This window comes from Bombina bombina, chromosome 4 (assembly GCF_027579735.1).
Source record: "Bombina bombina isolate aBomBom1 chromosome 4, aBomBom1.pri, whole genome shotgun sequence".
In the NCBI taxonomy this organism is placed as follows: domain Eukaryota; kingdom Metazoa; phylum Chordata; class Amphibia; order Anura; family Bombinatoridae; genus Bombina; species Bombina bombina.
The window spans coordinates 62,412,971-62,438,880 of NC_069502.1; the positions used below are offsets into that span (position 1 = coordinate 62,412,971).

General features: G+C 40.8%; 1 protein-coding gene across 1 annotated transcript in view; it reads left to right on the forward strand.

The window, feature by feature from the left end:
• DRC1 (dynein regulatory complex subunit 1) overlaps positions 1-25,208 on the forward strand; it is a 153,818-nt gene extending 128,610 nt beyond the window's left edge. The window contains exons 12-18 of the mRNA XM_053709493.1: positions 8,158-8,243; positions 9,211-9,300; positions 9,522-9,602; positions 17,436-17,581; positions 18,571-18,717; positions 24,821-24,923; positions 25,135-25,208. Coding sequence (XP_053565468.1) covers positions 8,158-8,243; positions 9,211-9,300; positions 9,522-9,602; positions 17,436-17,581; positions 18,571-18,717; positions 24,821-24,923; positions 25,135-25,191 — 710 coding nt within the window. The 3' untranslated portion in view covers positions 25,192-25,208. The remainder of the gene's footprint in view (positions 1-8,157; positions 8,244-9,210; positions 9,301-9,521; positions 9,603-17,435; positions 17,582-18,570; positions 18,718-24,820; positions 24,924-25,134) is intronic.
• The last annotated feature ends 702 nt before the right edge of the window (positions 25,209-25,910 follow it).

Below are 25,910 nucleotides of genomic sequence, written 5' to 3' on the forward strand. Positions count from 1 at the left end.
AAGTCAACTTTGCTTTCCCTTTCTTTCCAGGGTAATAAATTATTATCTCAACTGTTTCTGGAAGGAAGGGAACTTTTTTACCAAAGGATAAAAAATCCAAGGTAAATTTAGGTTTAATAATCATTTTTCGTTCTTTTCTTCACAACAAGGAACAAAAGCCTGATCCTTCATCCTCAGGAGCGGTATCAGTTTGGAAACTATTTCCAGTTTGGAATATATCCAAGCCTTATAGAAACCTATAGCCAGCTCCTAAGTACCCATGAAGGTGCGGCCCTTATTCCAGTTCAGCTGGTATGGGGCAGATTACGTTTTCTTCAAAGAAATTTGGATCAATTCCGTTCTCAATCTCTGGTTTCAGAACATTGTTTCAGAAAGGTACAGAATTGGCTTCAAGTTAAGGCCTCCTGCTAAGAGATTTTTTACTTTCCCGTGTCCCAGTTAACACAGCAAAGGCTCAGCATTTCTGAAATGTGTTTCAGATCTAGAGTTGGCTGGAGTAATTATGCTAGTTCCAGTTCTGGAACAGGGGCTGGGGTTTTATTTTATCTCTTCATTGTACCAAAGAAGGTCAATTCCTTCAGACCAGTTCCGAATCTATCAATATTGAATCGTTATGTAAGGATACCAACATTCAAGATGGTTACTATAGGACTATCCTGCCTTTTGTTTAGCAAGGGCATTATATGTCTACAATAGATTTACAGGATGTGTATCTGCATATTCCGATTCATACAGATCACTTTTAGTTTCTGAGATTCTCTCTTTAGACAAGCATTACCAGTTTTGTGGCTCTACCGTTTGGCCTAGCCTCAGTTCCAAGAATTTTTTTCAAAGGTTCTCGGTGCCCTTCTTTCTGTAATCAGAGAACAGAGTTTTGGTATTTCCTTATTTGGACGATATCTGGGTACTTGCTCAGTCTTTTCATTTTCGAAGAATCTCATACGAATCGACTTGTGTTGTTTCTTCAAGTTCATGGTTGGAGGATCAATTTACCAATCAGTTCATTGATTCCTCAGACAAGGGTAACCTTTTTAGGTTTCTAGATAGATTCAGTGTCTATGACTCTGTCCTTGTCAGACAAGAGAAGTTTAACATTGATATCAGCTTGTCAAAACCTTCAGTCACAATCATTCCCTTTGGTAGCCTTATGCATGGAAATTTTAGGTCTTAGGACTGCCGCATCAGATGCGATCTCCTTTGCTCGTTTTCACATGCGACCTCTTCAGCTCTGTATGCTGAACCAATGGTGCAGGGATTACTCAAAGATATCTCAATTAATATCTTTAAACCGATTATACGACACTCTCTGACATGGTGGACAGATCACCATCGTTTAGTTAAGGGGGCTTCTTTGTTCTTCCGTCCTGGACTATAATCTCAACAGATGCAAGTCTTACAGGTTGGGGAGCTGTGTGGGGGTATCTGACGGCACAAGGGGTTTGGGAATCTCAGGAGGTGAGATTTCCGATCAATATTTTGGAACTCCGTGCAATTTTCAGAGCTCTTCAGTCTTGGCTTTTTCTGAAGAGAGAGTTGTTCATTTGTTTTCAGATAGACAATGTCACAACTGTGGCATACATCAATCATCAAGGAGGGACTCACAGTCCTCTGGCTATGAAAGAAGTATCTCGAATTTTGGTTTGGGCGGAATCCAGCTCCTGTCTAAATCTCTGCGGTTCATATCCCAGGTATGGACAATTGGAAAGCGGATTATCTCAGTCGCCAAACGTTGCACCTGGGCGAATGGTCTTCACCCAGAGGTATTTCCTCAGATTGTTCAAATGTGGGAATTCCCAGAAATAGATCTGATGGCTTCTCATCTAAACAAGAAACTTACCTGGTATCTGTCCGGATCCCGGGATCTTCGGGCGGAGGCAGTGGATGCATTATCTCTTCCTTACAAGTGTCATCCTGCCTTTATCTTTCCGCCTCTAGTTCTTCTTCCAAGGGTATTCTCCAATATTCTAAAGGAATGCTGATTTGTCCTGCTGGTAGCTCCAGCATGGCCTCACAGGTTTTGGTATGCGGATCTTGTCCGGATGGCCTCTTGCCAGCTGTGGACTCTTCCGTTAAGACCAGTCTTTCTGTCTCAAGGTTCTTTTTTCCATCAGGATCTCAAAACCTTAATTTTTTTTTTTAACGTTTTTATTGAGGTTTAAAAATAAGTAAGACAAGCAAGTTATTGCACAGAATGTCCAACCACAAACATAATTAACAAATACAAAGTCAAAAAATAACACCATCAGTTAATACAAATGTTGCTTGAAAATATGGTTTTTTTAATAGGAAGTGTCCTCTTAAAGCATGGTACTATATAAGGTAAAATTAATTCCCCCAGGGAGCTAAAGAGGTCTCTCTTGGGCCTCCTGAACTACATCATATACACAGTGGGGGACTTTGAAGTTTTACCTCTGCCATTTAAAAATATCAGCTTATTCCCCATGCCTCTACTGTCTCGGCCGCTGACAGTTCAGCACTGGGAATATGATACATAGGGTTAAGTATATCAAATAAAGGATGGCTACAAGGTTATGACAAGTAAAATTATGATAAAGGCATAATTAAAATGAGGGGACTAGGAGTGTGGAATAGCCCTTGGTCCTCCATACTGGTTCTACCCACTACAGAGGGACTATATGCATGAGTGTAATGTCTGAGATGAACCTCTGTGACATCAAATAGTATAGCTAAGCGAAAGCATCATGTGCCTATGTTGATGTTATGCCCTGAATGGAAATAACAGTGATTACATTTGCAATAGATATAGAACATAGAGGGCTATACATATTTTTAACCTTTTAGGGACTGTTTGCTTTAGGTCCCAGCTGCCCAGTCAAACATATAAGTCCTAAACATCAGGATAAGTAGATAACAGGTAACTAACAAATAAAATTGTATATCTTACAAGCACATATGTACCCCTTCTCAACTTTTCTTTTTGCAAATGATAGAAGGGAACAATAGAGAACCCCACAAGGGGAGTTAAAGCTGTCATGTAAGTAGTACACACAGTTTACAAGCCATATGCCAAAAGAATGTACAGGGAGAGGGAAGCATATAAACACGAACTGAGAATCTAAGCAATAACACCCATCTGAGATAGTTTGTAATATTCGCTGTAGTGCTCAAGCAATCAACCCCAAGCTTCAGGTTTTAATGCCGTCATTAGGATTCCAGAATGCTTATACCGGCATAGAGACCTTAATTATAAAGAAAAAAAAACAAAAAAAACAGAAAAAAAAAAAAAACAGTCCCATTGTTCATCTAGAAATTGCTTACATGGAGTTAAAGTGTCTCTGTACAGTCTCTCACTTTTTTCCATGAGCGCCTCACCCAATGCCCGATCGTTTGTGGAGGTTTCTGTCTGCTGGGCTTATCTCTTGCTCTGTAGCCGCTCGGTTAGTATGCGGCCGTACTTCGCCGTTCTGTGCTACCATGGCCCCATAGTCGCGCTGCCTCAGATCTAAGGTAAGTAGCAGGCTCTTCACCATGTCACTTGTAAGTTCAATCTGACTATGGGAACGTGACTCGGCTTCCACTTTCACCGAGCCTGTAGATTTAGACGTGGGCCAGTCACCAGTTCCACTTATGAAGGATTCCGGTCGTGTAGCCTGCAAAGTATGTAAGCAAGCGATCTCACCCTGTTGTGGAATGGAATCAGGGACTGTAATATTGGCAAGTGACGCACTCTGCTTCTGGGAAACCCGGTTAGCCTGTTGCGTGGTCGCAGGTTGCCCAGATAGTGCCTTCTTAGCGGAGGTAAGGGTACTCCACACCACGGAGTCTTCCTGTCTGGGTTCCAGGATAGGTAGCGGGTCTTTTGCGGAGGCACTGGCATAGCCTATTCGATTGTAGGAGTAGGAGGCCTTAATAACATGCGGACCAGTCGAGAGCCCAACCTCTTGGTCCCGTATTGGCAAATCTAGGATTTCAAGTTGTTCGCCCTCCATGACGTCCCCAAAGAAAAGTAGTTTGCAGAGCTCCTTCTCCAGGCTCTGGAAATGGTCTCGTATCGCCTGGGTTATGGTATACTCCCACCTGTTTAGAGCCTCCATTGCCCCGATGCGTTATGTTGCTTTAGGGACAAAGTTCCTGCATGTAGCTGCTACTGATAGAAGATTATTACTGCGTTAATAAAAGAAAGGTTCATACAGTGTCTTGCGGTGTATCACTGTATCCTAACGACAAGGACACTTTAGGCTCCTGCCGGGGGTTTGAATTATAGGCCGCAACCCGTGTAATTTTCCGGTAGATCAGATGAAGCTCCCGATCTGAAAAATAAAGATATCCCTCGATAGGGCACTCTCTGCTGAGCACTTTGAAGGTATGAGTAATGCTCGATGGAGCGTTAAAGTTAGTTTAGTGAGCAGATTAATGCTAAAGAATGGAGCTGCAAACAATCTAGCAACCAGTCATGGCCGCCGCCCGGAAGTTCCCCCAAAACCTTAATTTTAAGGTATGGAGTTTGAACGCTTGATTCTTGGTCAAAGAGGTTTCTCTGACTCTGTGATTGATACTATGTGACAGGCTCGTAAATCTGTATCTAGAGAGATATATTATAGAGTCTGGAAGACTTATTTTTCTTCAGGATGGTTTAGATAAAGGTTTGTCCGCAAGTTCCTTGAAAGACAAATCTCTGCTCTTTTTGTTCTTTTTCACAGAAGGATTGATAATCTTCCTGATATTCTTTGTTTTGTACAACCTTTGGTTCGTATAAAACCTATCATTAAGTCAATTTCTCCTCCTTGGAGTTTGAATTTGGTTCTGGGGGCTCTTCAAGCTCCTCCGTTTGAACCTATGCATTCATTGGACATTAAATTACTTTCTTGGAAAGTTTTGTTCCTTTTGGCAATCTCTTCTGCCAGAAGAGTTTCTAAATTATCTGCTCTTTCTTGTGAGTCTCCTTTTCTGATTTTTCATCAGGATAAGGCGGTGTTGCAAACTTCTTTTGAATTTTTACCTAAAGTTGTGAATTCCAACAACATTAGTAGAGAAATTGTGGTTCCTTCATTATGTCCTAATCCTAAGAATTCTAAGGAGAAATCGTTGCATTCTTTGGATGTTGTTAGAGCTTTGAAATATTATGTTGAAGCTACTAAGTCTTTCCGAAAGACTTCTAGTTTATTTGTTATCTTTTCCGGTTCTAGAAAAGGCCAGAAAGCTTCTGCCATTTCTTTGGCATCTTGGTTGAAATCTTTAATTCATCTTGCCTATGTTGAGTCGGGTAAAACTCCGCCTCAGAGGATTACTGCTCATTCTACTAGGTCAGTTTCTACTTCCTGGGCATTTAGGAATGAAGCTTCGATTGATCAGATTTGCAAAGCAGCAACTTGGTCCTCTTTGCATACTTTTACTAAATTCTACCATTTTGATGTATTTTCTTCTTCTGAAGCAGTTTTTGGTAGAAAAGTACTTCAGGCAGCGGTTTCAGTTTGAATCTTCTGCTTATGTTTTTCATTAAACTTTATTTTGGGTGTGGATTATTTTCAGCAGGAATTGGCTGTCTTTATTTTATCCCTCCCTCTCTAGTGACTCTTGTGTGGAAGATCCACATCTTGGGTAGTCATTATCCCATACGTCACTAGCTCATGGACTCTTGCTAATTACATGAAAGAAAACATAATTTATGTAAGAACTTACCTGATAAATTAATTTCTTTCATATTAGCAAGAGTCCATGAGGCCCGCCCTTTTTTTGTGGTGGTTATGATTTTTGTATAAAGCACAATTATTCCAATTCCTTATTTTTTATGCTTTCGCACTTTCTTATCACCCCACTTCTTGGCTATTCGTTAAACTGAATTGTGGGTGTTGTGAGGGGTGTATTTATAGGCATTTTAAGGTTTGGGAAACTTTGCCCCTCCTGGTAGGAATGTATATCCCATACGTCACTAGCTCATGGACTCTTGCTAATATGAAAGAAATGAATTTATCAGGTAAGTTCTTACATAAATTATGTTTTGTGTACCTTTTTTTTTTTTTTTTTTTTAAATCCATCTGTGAAAGGGTTAAATTAGTGCATATAGTAATGCTTTTATTACAATGTTATGCCGGCCCACATGGATGAACTTTTTTTTTTATGACTATTCCAGTGAACATCCAATCAACATGTGTGTCAGTTGACAATCTTGAAGTCCAGCCCCTTTAAAGCCCATAGAAAGCCTATGTAGAGAGTAGATGTGACTGTTCTATACATCACAGCCCAGCCAAAAGAGGAAATGAAGGGGGGCGGAGGAACAGACAATACCAATTAGAATTATAAACCTTTTATTATAAAATATATATATATATATACATACACACACTTTAAAGAAAATAGTTATGTGGTTTTACTTGCAAACTAATATGTTTTATTGCTACATTCTTATAGTCTGAAATTTACCATCACTTTAACATTCCTGCTTTTTCAAATAAAGATACCAATAGAACGAAGATAAATTGCTAATAGGAGTAAATTAGAAAGATGCTTAAAATTGCATGCTCTATCTGAATCACGAAAGAAAAATTTGGGGTTTACTATCCCTTTAAGACGGGTCACTGGGACATGGATCATTTATGTGGCAGTGCTTACTTTTTCTTCTGTGGTGGAATTTTGGTTCTGATTGTTCCCTATACAACCTATATACACATAACTATATGTGTTTAAGCTACAGTTTACCCTGAGAGATGCCGGACCTATGCTGCTTTTAATGTAAATATAGATGGAAGATTTTTGAAGACATCAGTTTTGTTGTTTTTACAAAGCTCTAATTCCAGAGCTGACGAATCTTTGGAGCATGTAAATACAGGAAGAAAACCCTTTAGCCAAACTGCTTGGGATCGATAAAGGTTTGGATTTTGGAATAGTTGTATCTTTAAAACGGGACAGCTGGGAGAGAACATTGAACCAAGTGTAAAGAATAATAGCGAATGTTTAAATGTTTTATAATACAGATTATACGTGTAACTAAAGGTAGTTTATATCATTTTAATACCTTTGTGACTTATAAGCAGGGAAAATAGTAATTTTTGATCATTAAAAAGTTTGGATTTTGGAATTCCGTATTTGGGAATATGTACCTGTATATTGATCTCAGCTGAGCTTCCTTTTCTACATGTGAGCAGTTTTGCGCTATGAAAGTATTTCTCTTTTTTTTGAAGATATATACAAATGGTGGATGAGAAGCTATAAACTACAATTGTCCACTACTGGGGGTGGATATTTAGTTTTTTTGTATCAATTTCTATACATATATATAATATTGACACATAGGGCTTGATTAATCAATCCATAGCGGACAGGGGCGTACACATTCACCCCTGAATGCCCGAGCTCTCCTCTGGCGGCAGAAATCTGCTGCCCAAATTTAACATTGCAGGCGAGCGCTCGTGTGCATGGAACACCCCCCCCTGCCCGCGCACAGCCAATCACGTGTCCTCGGTCGGTCGGACGGGAACGGGGAGATTGAAATTCTCCACTTGAGAGGTAGAGAACAGGGTAGGAATAAATCCTGACTGCAGGTTCTCTTGTGTGAACTTGCAGTCAAATATAGGAGAAGAGTTTAAAAAATCGAGCCAATTATATTTATTTTGCACACAATTTAAAGGCGGTGTAATTTTTTCACAGGATGCAATTTATTTGGGTATTATTTTCATTATAGAATTACATTCATTTTGAACAGATTCTTATTACAACTGTTCTATTTGGAATGTAAAACCCCTCTGTAAACTGTGGGTGTTCTGTACTTTATGACAGTACATTTTGATAAGGGCAAAATGAAGACACTACCTGGGTTTATGTGCATACTTATCCCCATCGCTACTAGAAATTTCAGTGAAAAACTTGCCCAAAGTACCGGAGAAATTTTAGCATTTTTGCTATAACTATACACAAATAGAGCCTTGTTTTTTATTTACCTCTGAAAACTATATATATATATGTTTAAAGTAGACAACCCCATGTGTTGATCTAGATCCCAGCAGTGCTTTGCTACCCCTGAGCCTTTTCAATAAAAGATAGCAAGAGAGAAAAGCAAATTAGATGATAAAAGTGAGAAACTTGTTTAACATTACATGCTCTATCTGAAATAAAATCATAAAAGAAAAATGTGCGTTTCATAACCCTTTTAGTTACTTGCAATGAGCAATAATGTTTGTATTGTGTTTTATACTTCACCAGGTGAGCACAGAAGCCTGACATCGCCGTCTCATCCTTTCTCAGCTCACGCTGTAAAACAAATTTTGGAGCTCCTGTGCGATGAATCTGTAAGTAACGATGAGGATGTGTGTATGTAGTGACCTTCAGTAATGCTCACTGTCCCTGTCAGTATATAAGCACATGCAGCTATCTCTAACTAGAGAGCCATTGTCCCAGACAGTTGTATTCAAGAATTCTCTGCTGGTAATTAATGTGATTCTGCAATTAAAGGGACATGGAACCCTATAGTTTTCTGTCATAATTCAGATACAGCATGTGCTTTTAGACAACTTTCCAATTTACTCCTATTATCTCATTTGTTTTGTTCTCTTGGTATCCTTTGTTGAAAAGAAGACCTAGGTAGGCTCAGGAGCTGCTGATTGGTGACTTTACATATATTTGTCATGTTATTGGCTCACCACGTGTTCAGCTAGTTCCCAGTAGTGCATTGGTGTTTTTTAAAAAAGAAAAAAGATACCAAAGAATGAAGAAAATTAGATAATAGAAGTAAATGGGAAAGTCATTAAAAATCATTTTTTCTATCTGAATCATGAAAGAAAAAAACATGGGTTTTATGTCTCTTTAAGGCAACTAAACGGACAGTAAACACCTGGTAAATTAAAAAGCACTTCTGCGTTCTTGCTATAGAATAACGTCAGCCAGGTGCGAATGTTTTTATAACAAATTAACGCTTGTGTGCTGCAATTGCATTTCAGTAGCCAGACTCCACCCATTTGCCTTATTTGAAGTTTACAATCCCAACTTAAGTCTAAAAACAACAAGGCTAGCCACATGTTAGTATCAATTCAAGCCAGTTAGGTGCATATATGTAGCAAAGTTAGCCTTGATAAGTCAGCAGGTGCATGTGATGGACTGAGAATTACAAAAACACAAATTTCAGAGATAAATTACACGAAAGGGGGGGTTATTATGCATAACAAAACATTTTATATAAAATCTCAGGGTGGTTACTGTACACTAACACATGATGAACCTAACTCTTTGCAACAGTAACAGCTCTGGTTTTATTTCTAGGGGTTCCTGATAGAGAGCAAACTGGTAAAGCTGCTGTCTCCCTTAGAGAAAGATGAACGGTCGCTGATGAAACTAGACTCTATCTTTACGGTATGTCCAGTGCTTCGCGGTTGTAAATGAATAACCTATCAGTAATGAAGTGATAACGTCTGCTAGCGCTCTCTTATTGGTACACAAACGTATAATTTTGCTCATAATATAATCTGCATCGTTCATATTGTATTGATATTTTAAAAAGCATATCATGATGTCTAATTTAGTGTGCAGCCGATGAGCTATCCCTTTTCATTATCTTTTTTATCACTAACCAGGCTCTCGGGATTGAGGACGAGGATGATGTGTATAAGCTTGTTGGCTTTTTCTGCAAATACAAGCAAGGTCTAACAGATCAGGTATGTGATATAACATTTATCATTATTTAGAAAAAGATGATATATTCTCACGTTTATAAAGGCATCATGATACAGTGAACCTTTTCTTATTGCACTTTGTATTGTGTAATGCTTTAATATTATACTGGTCAGTCATACTACTGACTTCATTGTCCATAGTTGCAGCACTGGATTTATTGAGTGATTGGATATCTCTATTTGCAGAATTTCCCTTAGCACAGCCCAGCTCAGCCCATAGACTTCCCAGACATGCCCACTGACCAACCAGACATGCCCACTGACCAACCAGGCATGCCCACTGACCAACCAGACATGCCCACTGACCAACCAGGCATGCCCACTGACCAACCAGGCATGCCCATTATCCTACAAACTATCCACCCGTGACCCTGCCCACTCCGGGCACAGACACGACCATAAAGTGATCACAGCCCCCACAGCTTCCTAGCCCCTAATACCTAGACACAAATGTTGGGAAGAAAGACAATATATCAATATAATGACATTGATTTAAATTTAACCAAAAAAGTGAAAGTTTGAGTTAAGTGTAATTATTGAATTGTTGATTTCACCAGCACCGGTATTATTTTAATTAACAAGAAACAACCATAGAAACAGCAGGCGACAGTTAGGAGAAGCTCAGTTTTAATTGTTTAAAGGGACATTCCAGTCAAAATTTTAATGCACATAGATACATTACATTTGAATAGAAACATATTTAGAATATACATGTATTAGCAAAAATGCTTCTAGTGAAAGATATCACTGCTTTAGTGTTAGCATTATTCTTTGCACGTGCAAGTGAAGCATATCTATATATTCTTATTGGCCCAGCATTTTAAATACTGTAGCTGCTCAGAGCACCAGTGGGGCTTGTATCATATCAGCAATTAACAAATTGAGTCATTACCAGATGGTACAAGCACCTTAGGCTCTCTGAGTAAGTAATTTGTTTACAATTCTGGTGCATGGTGCATACTTAAATACACTTTCCAAATAGCTATAGCCTTTAATAGAAGCATTTTTGTGAATACATTTATAATAGAAAAATATTTCTATTCACAACTGAAATCCATCCATGTTGATTCCAATTTTGGCAGGAATGCCCCTTTAAGGATGCTAAAGGGCCATGATACCCAAATGTTGAAACACTTGAAAGTGATGCAGTATAGCTGTAAAAAGCTGACTAGAAAATATCACCTGAACATCTCTATGTAAAAAAGAAAGATATTTTACCTCAAAATGTCCTAAGTATTTATATCCCATTGTAAAGGACTTTAAGCAGCAAATCAGTATGTCTGTCTTGGGACAGCCGAAGGATTGAGCTTCGTGCACACTTATTTTATTTCTTTTTTATGATACGATGAGTCCACGGATCATCTTAATTACTAATGGGATATTCACCTCCTGGTCAGCAGGAGGTGGCAAAGAGCACCACAGCAAAGCTGTTAAATAGCTCCTCCCTTCCCTCCCACTCCAGTCATTCTCTTTGCCTACGTTAGTGATAGGAAGTGGTAAAGTAAGGTGTTCGATTAGATTCTTCAATCAAGAGTTTATTATTTTTAAAGTGGTACAAGATTGTGCTGCTTTGTTCTAGGGTGTAACCGTAGTCCATATAAGTCTCTTCAGTAGAGCATTGGTGGCTTTAGAGCAATGGGAACTTGTGGGACATAATTCTCACTGCGCCTCCCATACTAATGCTGCCCTAACCCAGAAAAACTGAGAAGTCTGACTCAGTCCTTTCTTCTTGTCACAGGTCCATGGGAGGGAGAGGACCTCTTAAACCTGGGACCTGCCTTGCTCTCAGGCAGATGAGGAGGTAAGTGCTAACTTTAATTTTCTTGGAAGTATCAGACAGAAAAATGTTGGGCACACTACTTCACATGAGGATTATAAGGTTGCCTTTATAGTAATGGGCACTTTATTTTATCAGACATATATTTGCCTTATATCAGGAGAAACTATGGGACAGCAGAGTCGCTGGCACTGGGGCTGGTAACGTTTTTGAGCAGTGTAGTTATCTCCCGACATTTACGTTATAGTATTTAGCACGGGAGATCGTTACTTGGGCTACGCCCACGATGGGCAGGACTAGAGGAGGTGGCTATCAAGTACGCGCGCCTTTTTTCACTTCACTTCCGACATCGGAGGGGAAGTTCTTATGGGACAATGCGCAGTTAATATTCACATACGCATTTAGACACAGGCTTTACTTTCTGCTGATACGAGTGCATGAGTGTTTTTTAGCATTCAGGTAGACACCTCAGCAAAGTATTGCTGAGGTGTAGTGGTGCCTTGCAGAGTTATTTTAGCTTCCTTGCCTGTCTACACTTAATAAAGTATTAAAAGGAAAAAAGTGTTACTGTTTAAATTTAAAGGGACAGTAACGTTTTTTGATATTTATTAAAAGATGTTTACTTTTACTGAAGAATTGTTTCATTGTGAGTGAAGATGGACCAAGGGACCCTTCAAAATGTCACTTGTTCCTTCTTTTTATGCTAATGTGGAACTTTCAATCCCTTTCTGTCCCTCATGTATTTAGAGGACTTTAAACTACAGGGATAAAAAAAATTCTGAGCCATCATTTTCTAAAACAGGATGCTGTCAGGAATCCATTGATAATGTTCAATTTATGCCGCAGCTTTCACCTCAAGTGTCCCAAATGTTACCGCCCTCACATGCAGTGCCCTGCGCTTCCTCTCTAGCTCGCGCTGGAGTTACTTTAAAAGACATTGCTTCTCTCATATCTTCTGCAGTTTCAGATGTGTTGTCTACTTTCCCAATGTTGCAGGGAAAGTGTAAGAGGAAAATTAGACATTCAGTAAGCGAGGTTTCTGATGCAGTTGTTGCTATTTCAGATATCCCCTCACAGAAGCCTGAGGAGGAGGATACCGTAGTAGCATCTAAAGGTGAAATTTCAGATTCTGACAGTGTAATTCCTCTTGCTGATACTGAAGTTGTATCCTTCAAGTTTAAGCTTGAACTCCTCCGTTTGCTACTCAAGGAGGTTTTAGCTACATTGGACGACAGAGACTCCACGGTCTTATGTTAATCCTAAGAAATCCAGTAAGCTAAACAAATATTTTGAGGTACCTTCCTCCATAGAGGGTTTTCCGGTACCAGACCGAGCTTCTGAGATCATTACTAAGGAGTGGGAGAGACCGGGTAACCTTTTTCTCCATCTTGTATATTTAAAAAGATGTTTCCCATAGCCGGTTCTTTAAGGAGGCTTGGCAAAAAATCCCCTAGGTGGAAGGAGCTGTTGCCACCCTTGCTAAGAGAACTACTATACCCATAGAGGATAATTGTGCTTTCAAAGATCCTATGGACAAAGAATTAGAGGGGTTACTTAAAAGGATGTATGTACACCAGGGCTTATAATGGTAGCCAGCTTTGTGCATTGCTACTGTCACTAGTGCGGCGGTATATTGCTTTGATGCGTCGTCATATGCTATCTGGACATAAATTAGCTAAGCTTTATTACAGATGCTTCCCTTCAAGTTATCAAACAGGGAGCAAATATTTAAAGTTTTTCTGTTTTAGCTCGCAGAGCCCTATGGTTAAGACCTTGGTCTGGGGATGTATTCTCTAAGTCTAAGCTGTTAGTGATTCCTTACAAGGGGAAGTCTTTGTTTGTACCTGTCTTGACTGAAATTATCTCTGATATTACGGGAGGTAAGGGTCATCTTTTCCCTCAGGATAAGAGAAACAAACAAAAGGGATGACAGGGTAATTTTCGTTCCTTTTGAAATTTCAAGGGAAATTCTTCCTCTTCCACCTCCAAGCAGGAATAGTCTAAACCTTTATGGAGACCCAATCAGTCTTGGAACAAGGGAAGACAATCCAAGAAGCCTGCTATTGAATTCAGGCTTGGGTTTGAGATGTTCTGGATCTCTGGGCAGTAGAAATCGATGTCCCAGGGATACAAACTAGAGTTCAGAAGTTTTCCTCCCAGAGGCAGGTTTCTGCATTCAAGATTATCTGTAGACTAGACAAAGAGAGAGGCGTTTGTACTCTGTGTGAGAGACTTCTCCGTTCTGGGAGTGATAGTTCCTGTTCTGATTTAGGAACAGGTTCTGGGATTTTATTCCAATCTGTTTGTGGTTCCCAAACAAGAGGGAACCTTCAGGCCTATTTTAGATCTCAAGAGTCTAAACAAATTTCTCAGAGTACCGTCCTTCAAGATGGTAACTATTTCGTTCCATTCTACCTTTAGTCCAGGAGGGTCAATTTTTGACACCGTTGGTTTGAAAGGATGCGTACTTGCATGTTCCCAAGGGATAATCACAAGTTTCTAAGGTTTCCCTTTCTAGACAAACACTTCCAATTTGTGGTTCTTCCTTTCGGTCTTGTCACAGCTCCCAGAATTTTCTCAAAGGTTCTGGGATCGCTGTTGGCGGTGCTTCGGTTATGGGTCATTGCAGTGGCGCCCTATCTGGACGACATCCTGTTCAAGGTGCCATCCGTTCAACAAGCAAGATCCCACAAGAAAATGTTACTATCCTTCCTGCAATTTCACGGGTGGAAGGTAAATTTGGAGAAGTGTTCCTTAGTCCCATATACAAGGGTAACTTTCTTGGGAACCATAATAGATTCCCTATTGATGAAGATTTTTCTGACAGAAGTCAGGAAATCAAAGATTTTCGATGCTTGTCTAGCTCTTAAGTCCACTCCTTGGCCATCAGTGACTCAGTGCATGGAGGTAATCGGGCTGATGGTGGCGGCAATGGACATCATCCCATTTGCCCTGTTCCACCTCAGACCTCTGCAGTTAATTATGCTCAGGCAATGGAACGGAGATTATGCGGACTGGTCTCCTCAAATACTTCTGGAGCAGCAGACAAGGGATCTTCTGCAATGGTGGTTGTCCCTGGATCATCTTTCCCAGGGAACCGGCTTTCGCAGACCATCTTGGTGATAGTGTCAACAGATGCCAGCATTCTAGGATAGGGAGCAGTCAGGGGCTCCTTAAAAGCTCAGGGAATTTGGACTCATTTTGAGTCTGTTCTTCCTATAATCATTCTGGAACTAGGAGCAATCGTCAATGCTCTTCTGGCCTGGCCCCAGTTGGCTTCGGTACAGTTTATCAGGTTCTAGTCGGATCAGTGGCTTACATCAATCATCAGGGAGGAACAAGAAGTTCCTTAGCAATGACAGAGGTAACTAAAATGTTCCTGTGGGAGGAAGCCCACTCTTGCTGTTTGTCGGCGATCCACATTCCAGGAGTCGTCCACTGGGAAGCGGACTGCCTAAGCAGGCAAACCTTTCATCCGGGGTGGGAACTTCATCCGGAAGTGTTCTCTAGCCTGATTCTAAAATGGGGTCAGTTGGAATTAGATCTTGTGGCATCTCTGCAAAATGCCAGGCTCCCGAGGTACGAGTCGAGGTCCAGGGACCCTCAGACGGTACTGATAAATGCCCGGGCGGCACCTTGGACCTTCAATCTAGCATACCTATTTTCTCAGTTTGCTCTTTCTCCTCGGGTCATTGCTCGAATCAAGCAGGAGAGTGCCTCGGTGTTCCTCATTGCACCAGCTTAGCCTCACAGGATTTGGTATGCGGATCTGGTGGACATGTCGTCTCTGCCACCCTGGAGACTTTTGTTGAGGAAGGACCTTCTACTCAAGGGCCCTTCCTTCACCCAAATCTAGTTTTTCTGAAGCTGTCTGCTTGGAGATTGAACACTTAATTTTATCCAAGCGGGGCTTTTCAGAATCGATCATAGAGACCATGATTCGGGCTCATAAACCTGTAACTAGAGGGATTTTCCATAAAATTTGGTGTAAATATCTCTATTGGTGTGAATCCAAGGGCTACTCCTGGAGTAGAGTTAGGATTCCTAGAAGATTCCTACAAGAGGGCTTGGAGGAAGATTTATCGTCAAGTTCCTTAAAGGGTCAATTTTCTGACTTATCTAGTTTGTTACACAAACGTCAGGCAGATGTTCCAGATGTGCAATCTTTTTGTCAGGCCTTGGTTAGGTCCAGGCCTGCGTTCAAGCCAGTTACTCCTCCATGGAGTCTTAATTTAGTTCTCAAAGTTCTTCAAGGGGCTCCGTTTGAGCCTATGCATTCCTTAGATATTAAGTTGTTATCTTGGAATGTTTTATTTCTTGTTGCTTTTTCTTCTGCTCGTAGAGTGTCAGTGCTCTAGGCTTTGCAGTATGAGTCTACTTACCTTATTTTTCATTCAGATAAGGTCGTTTTGCGTACTAAATTGTTTTTTCTTTCTAGAGTTGTTTCTGGTCAGAACTTTAATCAGGAGATTGTTGTTCCTTCCTTGTGTCCTAAACCTTTCTCTGAGAAGGAGCGACTTTTACACAATTTGGACGTGGTTCATGCTTTAAAATTTTGCCTGCAGGCGACTAAGGATTTTTGTCAGTCTTCTGCCTTGTTTGTGGTTTTCTCAGGAAAACGTAAGGGTCAGAAAGCTACGGCTACTTCTCTTTCCTTTTGGCTGGAGTATCATACATTTCGCATATGAGACTGCTGGTCAAGCAGCTTCCAGAGAGATTTACAGCTCATTCCACGAGGGCTGTTGCTTCCTCATGGGCATTCAAAAATGGAGCTTCAGTGGAACAGATTTGCAAGGCTGCAACTTGGTCTTCTCTTTTTCAAAATTCTACAAATTTGACACTTTTGCTTCGGCTGAAAGGTGCCTTCAGTTTAAGTTCCTGTCTTGCCCCTCCCGTATCATCTGTGTACTCTAGCTTGGGTATTGAATCCCATTAGTAATTAAGATGATCCGTGGACTCATCGTGTCATAAATAAGAAAAGAAAATTTATGTTTACCTGATAAATTTATTTCTTTTTTGACACGATGAGTCCACGGCCCGCCCTGTTTTTCTAAAGACAGGGTGTTGGTTATTTTAAACTTAAGACACCTCTGCACGTTGGTTTTTCCTTTCTTTCCTTAACTTCGGTCGAATGACTGGAGTGGGATGGAAGGGAGGAGCTATTTAACAGCTTTGCTGTGGTGCTCTTTGCCGCCTCCTGCTGACCAGGAGGTGATTATCCCATTAGTAATTAAGATAATCCGTGGACTCATTGTGTCAAAAAAGAAATAAATGTATCAGGTAAGCATACATTTTCTTTTCCCTATTCAGTTTAAGGAACTTTACTATGAAATCTCACAAGAGTTAAGTGAAATCTCATGAGATCACAGTAAAAGAGTTCATGACCTTAGCACTACTCATGCTGATTGGCTGCAGCTTATTTCTTCTTCTTTTTTTTTTTACCTTCAGCTGGACAGCAGCTGAGTATAACTTTTTACACAGAACTTACTCTGCTGAGCTGAGGAGATTGTGAGGTAAAATATCTTCCTTTTTTACATAGAGATGCTCAGGTGATATTTTCCTGTCAGCTTTTTACAGTTATACTGCATCAGTTTCAAGTGATTTAGCATATGAGTATTATGTCCCTTTAATGTAGTTTGTCTCAACAAACACTTAGTGCCATGAAGCCTAGAGAATTACCCTTGGTCTGTGATAAAATACCCTTCTGGCCCTGGAACCTCTCCCTCTGAGTGATTTGTAAAGACACATCACTTCCATGCTCTTAGTAGCCTAGCTCAGGACTCTCCCTACTTTATATCTGTTCCCTTTTAAATAACAAGTGACATCATGTGTTAATGCTAAAAATGTCTTAAAGAGCATATTAAGGTAAAATCAAAGGGTTAAACTGTTGCTGTGAATGTGACAAACAATCTAGAGCATTGAACACATTTTCTAAGCCCTGTCTGTAGCACTCACAGTGCAAGAAATGGACTGGACACGCCCACAAGGAACACCAACTGATTTTATTAGCACATATCTCCTTATGTGATTTGTTTAAGGATGAAGAAACGAATGCACACGATCACACCAGTGATGGCAGTACTGAAAATAACTGTCCTCCAGCAACTCCTACAAGTGACCTTATCCACCCCAATGACGTTCTGCACGCTCTCAAAGCTTTCGCAATGGACTTCCGCAGACAAAGGTTTAAATATAAAAAATAACTTTATGTAACATTGTTGTACAAAAGTGCATCTGACTGTACCATTGGAGGGTTGTGAGTGATAAAATATTTTTCAGATGCCTCTTCCTTAAATAGCTTTGCTATAGTCAATACTACAGTATTAAAATGTATAATATTGGTGGCAGTTTCAATAGACAAAGGAAGCTATTTCAAATGGCAAAATAGATAAAGTAGTTATTTGTTAACAATTTAATACTCTCCAGCAGGTAAAATGAATCATTGGGAACAGGTTATAGCGGAGCACTTTTTACAGTGCAAAGTTCCTTTTAATCTGCATCTCAATCATTTTCTTGATAAAAGGACGGATACTTGAATAATAAACATTTTTTTAGGACAAGTTTCCTTTGATCTTTCTCCATAATTACAACTGTTGCATATATTCATATAGATATATATTTTACAAATTTAGAAAAATTAAAAATAAAAATATTTTCTTCTAAGTAAAGAACATTGGAATTTTAAGTATTCCAAATGCACCTTCGGCTTTAGCACAATTTGTCTAGAACAACTTCGGGTTAGTGTGAGAGCGCTAGAAAAAAACAAGTATTGAAGTCTATGGGGAAAGGGACTTAGCGTGGTCGTGATAACAGAACTCCAGAAGTTAGCAAGGCAGAGTCTTTAGCTCTAACTAAAGACTCTAATTTTTTACTTTAGCTCTAACTAAAGACTCTAACTTTTTACTTTAAACTTGTAACACCAGCGCTAACATGGCAGATAGTACTGAAGAGCAATAAAAATCGGTCCACTTGTAATCTATCCCAGAGTGTGCCAGGGTATTTTTTTTATTTACTTGTGTTAAATCTTAAACCAGGAAAGCCTGCAACCATCCGTCTGTAACGTTAACTATTTAATCACCCACAATCAATAATGTCAACACAACTTGCAAATTTAATTTCACATTATTTATTGAAATCTGTTGAATTAAATACATTTGCCTGCTGACTTACCAGGGAGAAGCTTGCTCACTCAAAACTGTCTGCACTGGAGGAGCGTGACAGCAGCGAAGATTCTGCGTACTGGGCGGCCTTTGCACACGTTATTCCCGAGTCCCGTCTGAAGGTGTGGGATGCCCTGGAATCTGCCTTGGCAAAGTACCAGTAAGTTTACACTTTTGAGGTGAATGTCCGTTAACCGAATGTCCGTTAACCAAACCCACCTGGAGAGCTAGTAGGAAGTCTGATATAGTTAATTGATGCATATCAGAAACCTCTATTTCTCTTGTTAAGTGTATCCAGTCCACGGATCATCCATTACTTGTGGGATATTCTCCTTCCCAACAGGAAGTTGCAAGAGGATCACCCACAGCAGAGCTGCTATATAGCTCCTCCCCTCACTGCCATATCCAGTCATTCTCTTGCAACTCTCAACTAAGATGGAGGTCGTAAGAGGACTGTGGTGTTTTATACTTAGTTTATTTCTTCAATCAAAAGTTTGTTATTTTTAAATGGTACCGGAGTGTACTGTTTATCTCAGGCAGTATTTAGAAGAAGAATCTGCCTGCGTTTTCTATGATCTTAGCAGAAGTAACTAAGATCCTTTGCTGTTCTCACATATTCTGAGGAGTGAGGTAACTTCAGAGGGGGAATAGCGTGCAGGTTTTCCTGCAATAAGGTATGTGCAGTTAAAATATTTTTCTAGGGATGGAATTTGCTAGAAAATGCTGCTGATACCGAAGTAATGTAAGTAAAGCCTTAAATGCAGTGATAGCGACTGGTATCAGGCTTATTAATAGAGATACATACTCTTATAAAAGTGTATTTTAAAATGTTTGCTGGCATGTTTAATCGTTTTTTACATATGTTTGGTTATAAAACTTATTGGGGCCTAGTTTTTTTCCACATGGCTGGCTTGAATTTTGCCTAGAAACAGTTCCCTGAGGCTTCCCACTGTTGTAATATGAGTGGGAGGGGCCTATTTTGGCGTTTTTTTGCACAGCAAAAATTACAGACACAGACATCCAGCTTCTTCCTGCATGATCCAGGACTTCTCTGAAGGGCTCAAAAGGCTTCAAAAGTCGTATTGAGGGAGGTAAAAAGCCACAGTAGATCTATGGCAGTTGTTGTGACTGTTTAAAAAACGTTTTTGTCATTTGTTATTCCGTTTTTGGTATTAAGGGGTTAATCATCCATTTGCAAGTGGGTGCAATGCTCTGCTAACTTATTACATACACTGTAAAAATTTCGTTAGTGTAACTGCATTTTTTCACTGTTATTTCAAAATTTGGGAAAATTTGTGTTTCTTAAAGGCGCAGTAAAGTTTTTTATATTGCTTGTAAACTTGTTTTAAAGTGTTTTCCAAGCTTGCTAGTCTCATTGCTAGTCTGTTTAAACATGTCTGACACAGAGGAACCTACTTGTTCATTATGTTTGAAAGCCATGGTGGAGCCCCATAGGAGAATGTGTACTAAATGTATTGATTTCACCTTAAACAGTAAAGATCAGTCTTTATCTATAAAAGAATTATCACCAGAGGGTTCTGTCGAGGGGGAAGTTATGCCGACTAACTCTCCCCACGTGTCAGACCCTTCGCCTCCCGCTCAGGGGACGCACGCTAATATGGCGCCAATTACATCAGGGACGCCCATAGCGATTACCTTGCAGGACATGGCTGCAATCATGAATAATACCCTGTCAGAGGTATTATCTAGATTGCCTGAATTAAGAGGCAAGCGCGATAGCTCTGGGGTTAGGAGAGATACAGAGCGCGCAAATGCTGTTAGAGCCATGTCTGATACTGCGTCACAATATGCAGAACATGAGGACGGAGAGCTTCAGTCTGTGGGTGACATCTCTGACTCGGGGAAACCTGATTCAGAGATTTCTAATTTTAAATTTAAGCTTGAGAACCTCCGTGTATTGCTTGGGGAGGTATTAGCTGCTCTGAATGACTGTAACACAGTTGCAATTCCAGAGAAATTGTGTAGGCTGGATAGATACTATGCGGTGTCGGTGTGTACTGACGTTTTTCCTATACCTAAAAGGCTTACAGAAATTATTAGCAAGGAGTGGGATAGACCCGGTGTGCCCTTTTCCCCACCTCCTATATTTAGAAAAATGTTTCCAATAGACGCCACTACACAGGAATTATGGCAGACGGTCCCTAAGGTGGAGGGAGCAGTTTCTACTTTAGCAAAGCGTACCACTATCCCGGTTGAGGACAGTTGTGCTTTTTCAGATCCAATGGATAAAAAATTGGAGGGTTACCTTAAGAAAATGTTTATTCAACAAGGTTTTATTTTACAGCCCCTTGCATGCATTGCGCCTGTCACTGCTGCGGCGGCATTCTGGTTTGAGGCCCTGGAAGAGACCATCCAGACAGCTCCATTGAATGAAATTCTTGACAAGCTTAGAACGCTTAAGCTAGCTAACTCATTTGTTTCTGATGCCATTGTTCATTTGACTAAGCTAACGGCTAAGAATTCCGGATTCGCCATCCAGGCGCGTAGGGCGCTATGGCTTAAATCCTGGTCAGCTGACGTGACTTCAAAGTCTAAATTACTCAACATTCCTTTCAAGGGGCAGACCTTATTCGGGCCTGGCTTGAAGGAAATTATTGCTGACATTACTGGAGGCAAGGGTCATACCCTTCCTCAGGACAGGGCCAAATCAAAGGCCAAACAGTCTAATTTTCGTGCCTTTCGAAATTTCAAGGCAGGAGCAGCATCAGTTTCCTCCGCTTCAAAACAAGAGGGAACTGTTGCTCATTCCAGACAGGCCTGGAAACCTAACCAGAAAGCCTGCTGCTGCCCCCAAGACAGCATGAAGGAACGGCCCCCTATCCGGAAATGGATCTAGTGGGGGGCAGACTTTCTCTCTTCGCCCAGGCGTGTGCAAGAGATGTTCAGGATCCCTGGGCGTTGGAGATCATATCTCAGGGATATCTTCTGGACTTCAAAGCTTCTCCTCCACAAGGGAGATTTTATCTTTCAAGGTTATCAGCAAACCAGATAAAGAAAGAGGCATTCCTAAGCTGTGTGCAAGACCTCCTAGTAATGGGAGTGATCCATCCAGTTCCGCGGACGGAACAGGGACAGGGATTTTATTCAAATCTGTTTGTGGTTCCCAAGAAAGAGGGAACCTCCAGACCAATCTTGGATCTAAAGATCTTAAACAAATTCCTCAGAGTTCCATCATTCCAAATGGAAACTATTCGGACCATCCTACCCATGATCCAAGAGGGTCAGTACATGACCACAGTGGACTTAAAGGATGCCTACCTTCACATACCGATTCACAAAGATCATCATCGGTTCCTAAGGTTTGCCTTTCTAGTCAGGCATTACCAATTTGTAGCTCTTCCCTTCGGGTTGGCCACTGCCCCGAGAATTTTTACAAAGGTTCTGGGCTCACTTCTGGCGGTTCTAAGACCGCGAGGCATAGTGGTGGCTCCGTATCTAGACGACATCCTGATACAGGCGTCAAGCTTTCAAATTGCCAAGTCTCATACAGAGATAGTTCTGGCATTTCTGAGGTCGCATGGGTGGAAAGTGAACATGGAAAAGAGTTCTCTATCACCACTCACAAGAGTCTCCTTCATAGGGACTCTTATAGATTCTGTAGAGATGAAAATTTACCTGACGGAGTCCAGGTTATCAAAACTTCTAAATGCTTGCCGTGTCCTTCATTCCATTCCACGCCAGTCAGTGGCTCAGTGCATGGAAATAATCGGCTTAATGGTAGCGGCAATGGACATAGTGCCATTTGCGCGCCTGCATCTCAGACCGCTGCAATTATGCATGCTAAGTCAGTGGAATGGGGATTACTCAGATTTGTCCCCTCTACTAAATCTGGATCAAGAGACCAGAGATTCTCTTCTCTGGTGGCTTTCTCGGGTCCATCTGTCCAAGGGTATGACCTTTCACAGGCCAGATTGGACGATTGTAACAACAGATGCCAGCCTTCTAGGTTGGGGCGCAGTCTGGAACTCCCTGAAGGCTCAGGGATCGTGAACTCAGGAGGAGAAACTCCTCCCAATAAATATTCTGGAGTTAAGAGCAATATTCAATGCTCTTCTAGCTTGGCCTCAGTTAGCAACACTGAGGTTCATCAGATTTCAGTCGGACAACATCACGACTGTGGCTTACATCAACCATCAAGGGGGAACCAGGAGTTCCCTAGCGATGTTAGAAGTCTCAAAGATAATTCGCTGGGCAGAGTCTCACTCTTGCCACCTGTCAGCGATCCACATCCCAGGCGTAGAGAACTGGGAGGTGGATTTTCTAAGTCGTCAGACTTTTCATCCGGGGGAGTGGGAACTCCATCCGGAGGTGTTTGCTCAACTGGTCCATCGTTGGGGCAAACCAGAACTGTATCTCATGGCGTCTCGCCAGAACGCCAAGCTTCCTTGTTACAGATCCAGGTCCAGGGACCCGGGAGCAACGCTGATAGATGCTCTAGCAGCTCCTTGGTTCTTCAACCTGGCCTATGTGTTTCCACCGTTTCCTCTGCTCCCTCGACTGATTGCCAAAATCAAACAGGAGAGAGCATCGGTGATTCTGATAGCACCTGCGTGGCCACGCAGGACCTGGTATGCAGACCTAGTGGACATGTCATCTCTTCCACCATGGACTCTGCCTCTGAGGCAGGACCTTCTAATACAAGGTCCTTTCAATCATCCAAATCTAATTTCTCTGAGACTGACTGCATGGAGATTGAACGCTTGATTCTATCAAGGCGTGGCTTCTCCGAGTCAGTCATTGATACCTTAATACAGGCTCGGAAGCCTGTCACCAGGAAAATCTACCATAAGATATGGCGTTAATATCTTTATTGGTGTGAATCCAAGAGTTACTCATGGAGTAAGGTTAGGATTCCTAGGATATTGTCCTTTCTCCAAGAGGGTTTGGACAAAGGCTCATCAGCTAGTTCTTTAAAAGGACAGATCTCTGCTCTGTCTATTCTTTTGCACAAGCGTCTGGCAGAAGTTCCAGACGTCCAGGCATTTTGTCAGGCTTTGGTTAGGATTAAGCCTGTGTTTAAAACTGTTGCTCCCCCGTGGAGCTTAAACTTGGTTCTTAAAGTTCTTCAGGGAGTTCCGTTTGAACCCCTTCATTCCATTGATATTAAACTTTTATCTTGGAAAGTTCTGTTTTTGATGGCTATTTCCTCGGCTCGAAGAGTCTCTGAGTTATCTGCCTTACATTGTGATTCTCCTTATCTGATTTTTCATTCAGACAAGGTAGTTCTGCATACCAAACCTGGGTTTTTACCTAAGGTGGTTTCTAACAGGAATATCAATCAAGAGATTGTTGTTCCATCATTGTGTCCTAATCCTTCTTCAAAGAAGGAACGTCTTTTGCATAATCTGGACGTAGTCCGTGCCTTGAAGTTTTACTTACAGGGTACTAAAGATTTTCGTCAAACATCTGCCCTGTTTGTCGTTTACTCTGGACAGAGGAGAGGTCAAAAAGCTTCGGCAACCTCTCTCTCCTTTTGGCTTCAGAGCATAATACGCTTAGCCTATGAGACTGCTGGACAGCAGCCCCCTGAAAGGATTACAGCTCATTCTACTAGAGCTGTGGCTTCCACCTGGGCCTTTAAAAATGAGGCCTCTGTTGAACAGATTTGCAAGGCTGCGACTTGGTCTTCGCTTCACACCTTTTCAAAATTTTACAAATTTGACACTTTTGCTTCTCCGGAGGCTGTTTTTGGGAGAAAGGTTCTACAGGCAGTGGTTCCTTCCATTTAAGTTCCTGCCTTGTCCCTCCCATCATCCGTGTACTTTAGCTTTGGTATTGGTATCCCACAAGTAATGGATGATCCGTGGACTGGATACACTTAACAAGAGAAAACATAATTTATGCTTACCTGATACATTTATTTCTCTTGTAGTGTATCCAGTCCACGGCCCGCCCTGTCCTTTTAAGGCAGGTCTAAATTTTAATTAAACTACAGTCACCACTGCACCCTATGGTTTCTCCTTTCTCGTCTTGTTTCGGTCGAATTACTGGATATGGCAGTGAGGGGAGGAGCTATATAGCAGCTCTGCTGTGGGTGATCCTCTTGCAACTTCCTGTTGGGAAGGAGAATATCCCACAAGTAATGGATGATCCATGGACTGGATACACCACAAGAGAAATAAATTTATCAGGTAAGCATAAATTATGTTTTTAGCTCTTTCCAGCCTTTGTTCGCATGTAAATCAATGTAAACTGCTAGGGCTTTATATAAATGTAAGAGCATTTGTTTTTGTTGCTCGTAGTGATGTCCTCACCAACCGATCCCAGCTGATCGCAGAGACCGGAAGCCTGAGACAGCAAAACACAGAGCTGCGCATGCTGCTGCAACAGTACCTCAACTCCCGGGTAAGGGCCACTTCACTGAGCAGGGACCCTGAGTTATGGAGTATAGAGTTCATTTCATTTAGATATTAACAACTAACAGGAAGAATATAAAATGTGGATAAAATAATTGCATTTTTGGCATTAATTTGTATTTTTTATTTTCAGGCTTTTACTCACAATTGTAAAGAGAAACATTCTTTTTTTTCAACATTATCATTTTTTTTTTGTTTAGATAAACACAGAACTGGAAATTCCACCCACTAGAATTCTTCAAGTGGACTTCTCTTAAGCCGATAACTTCCGTCTCACTATCATTTGATTGATCACATGACTTCTCTTGGTCAGTTATAGTTTCCTGATATATTTAAATAAAAATCTTATTAAGTTTTTCTGTGCATTAGTATATTTTGTGCAGTTTTCTGCGTTTGCTTGTTGACTGCATTACACACATATTTTTAACATTTTTAGATATTTTTTTATCCAGGTGACTTATTTTACCCCCTGCACAGAATCCAAAGTACCCTATATGAAGGTTTAGAGGAGGGCCTTTTAGTACACTGTGATATTTCCTTCTTTAACCTAGACAATGTTTCGAGTTGGCTTCCTCAGCAGGTTATATGAGCGATATCACTGTGAGTTCATAACCAAGTTTAGTCTGGATTTTCATGTCCCTTATAAATGTTAAAGGGACACTGTAGTCAGAAATGAAATCACAATACAATGGTAATTTACATATAAATATATCTTTTTCTAAAATACATTCTTTACCAAATATGTTCCGTTTATAAAATATTGATATTGGAAATATTGATTTTTTCCAAACCTACTTCTAAATCAGCCGTTACGGTTTCGCAATCCGTGCTGACAACTGCAGTTGAAACATGGCGTCTTTGGTAAGTACTGCGCATGCGCGAGTTAGCGCAGCGTCACATCCAACGTCACCATCTGTAACTTCGGCTTCTAGGATTAGCAATGCATATGCGCGATTTAGCCGAATTGATGCGCAGG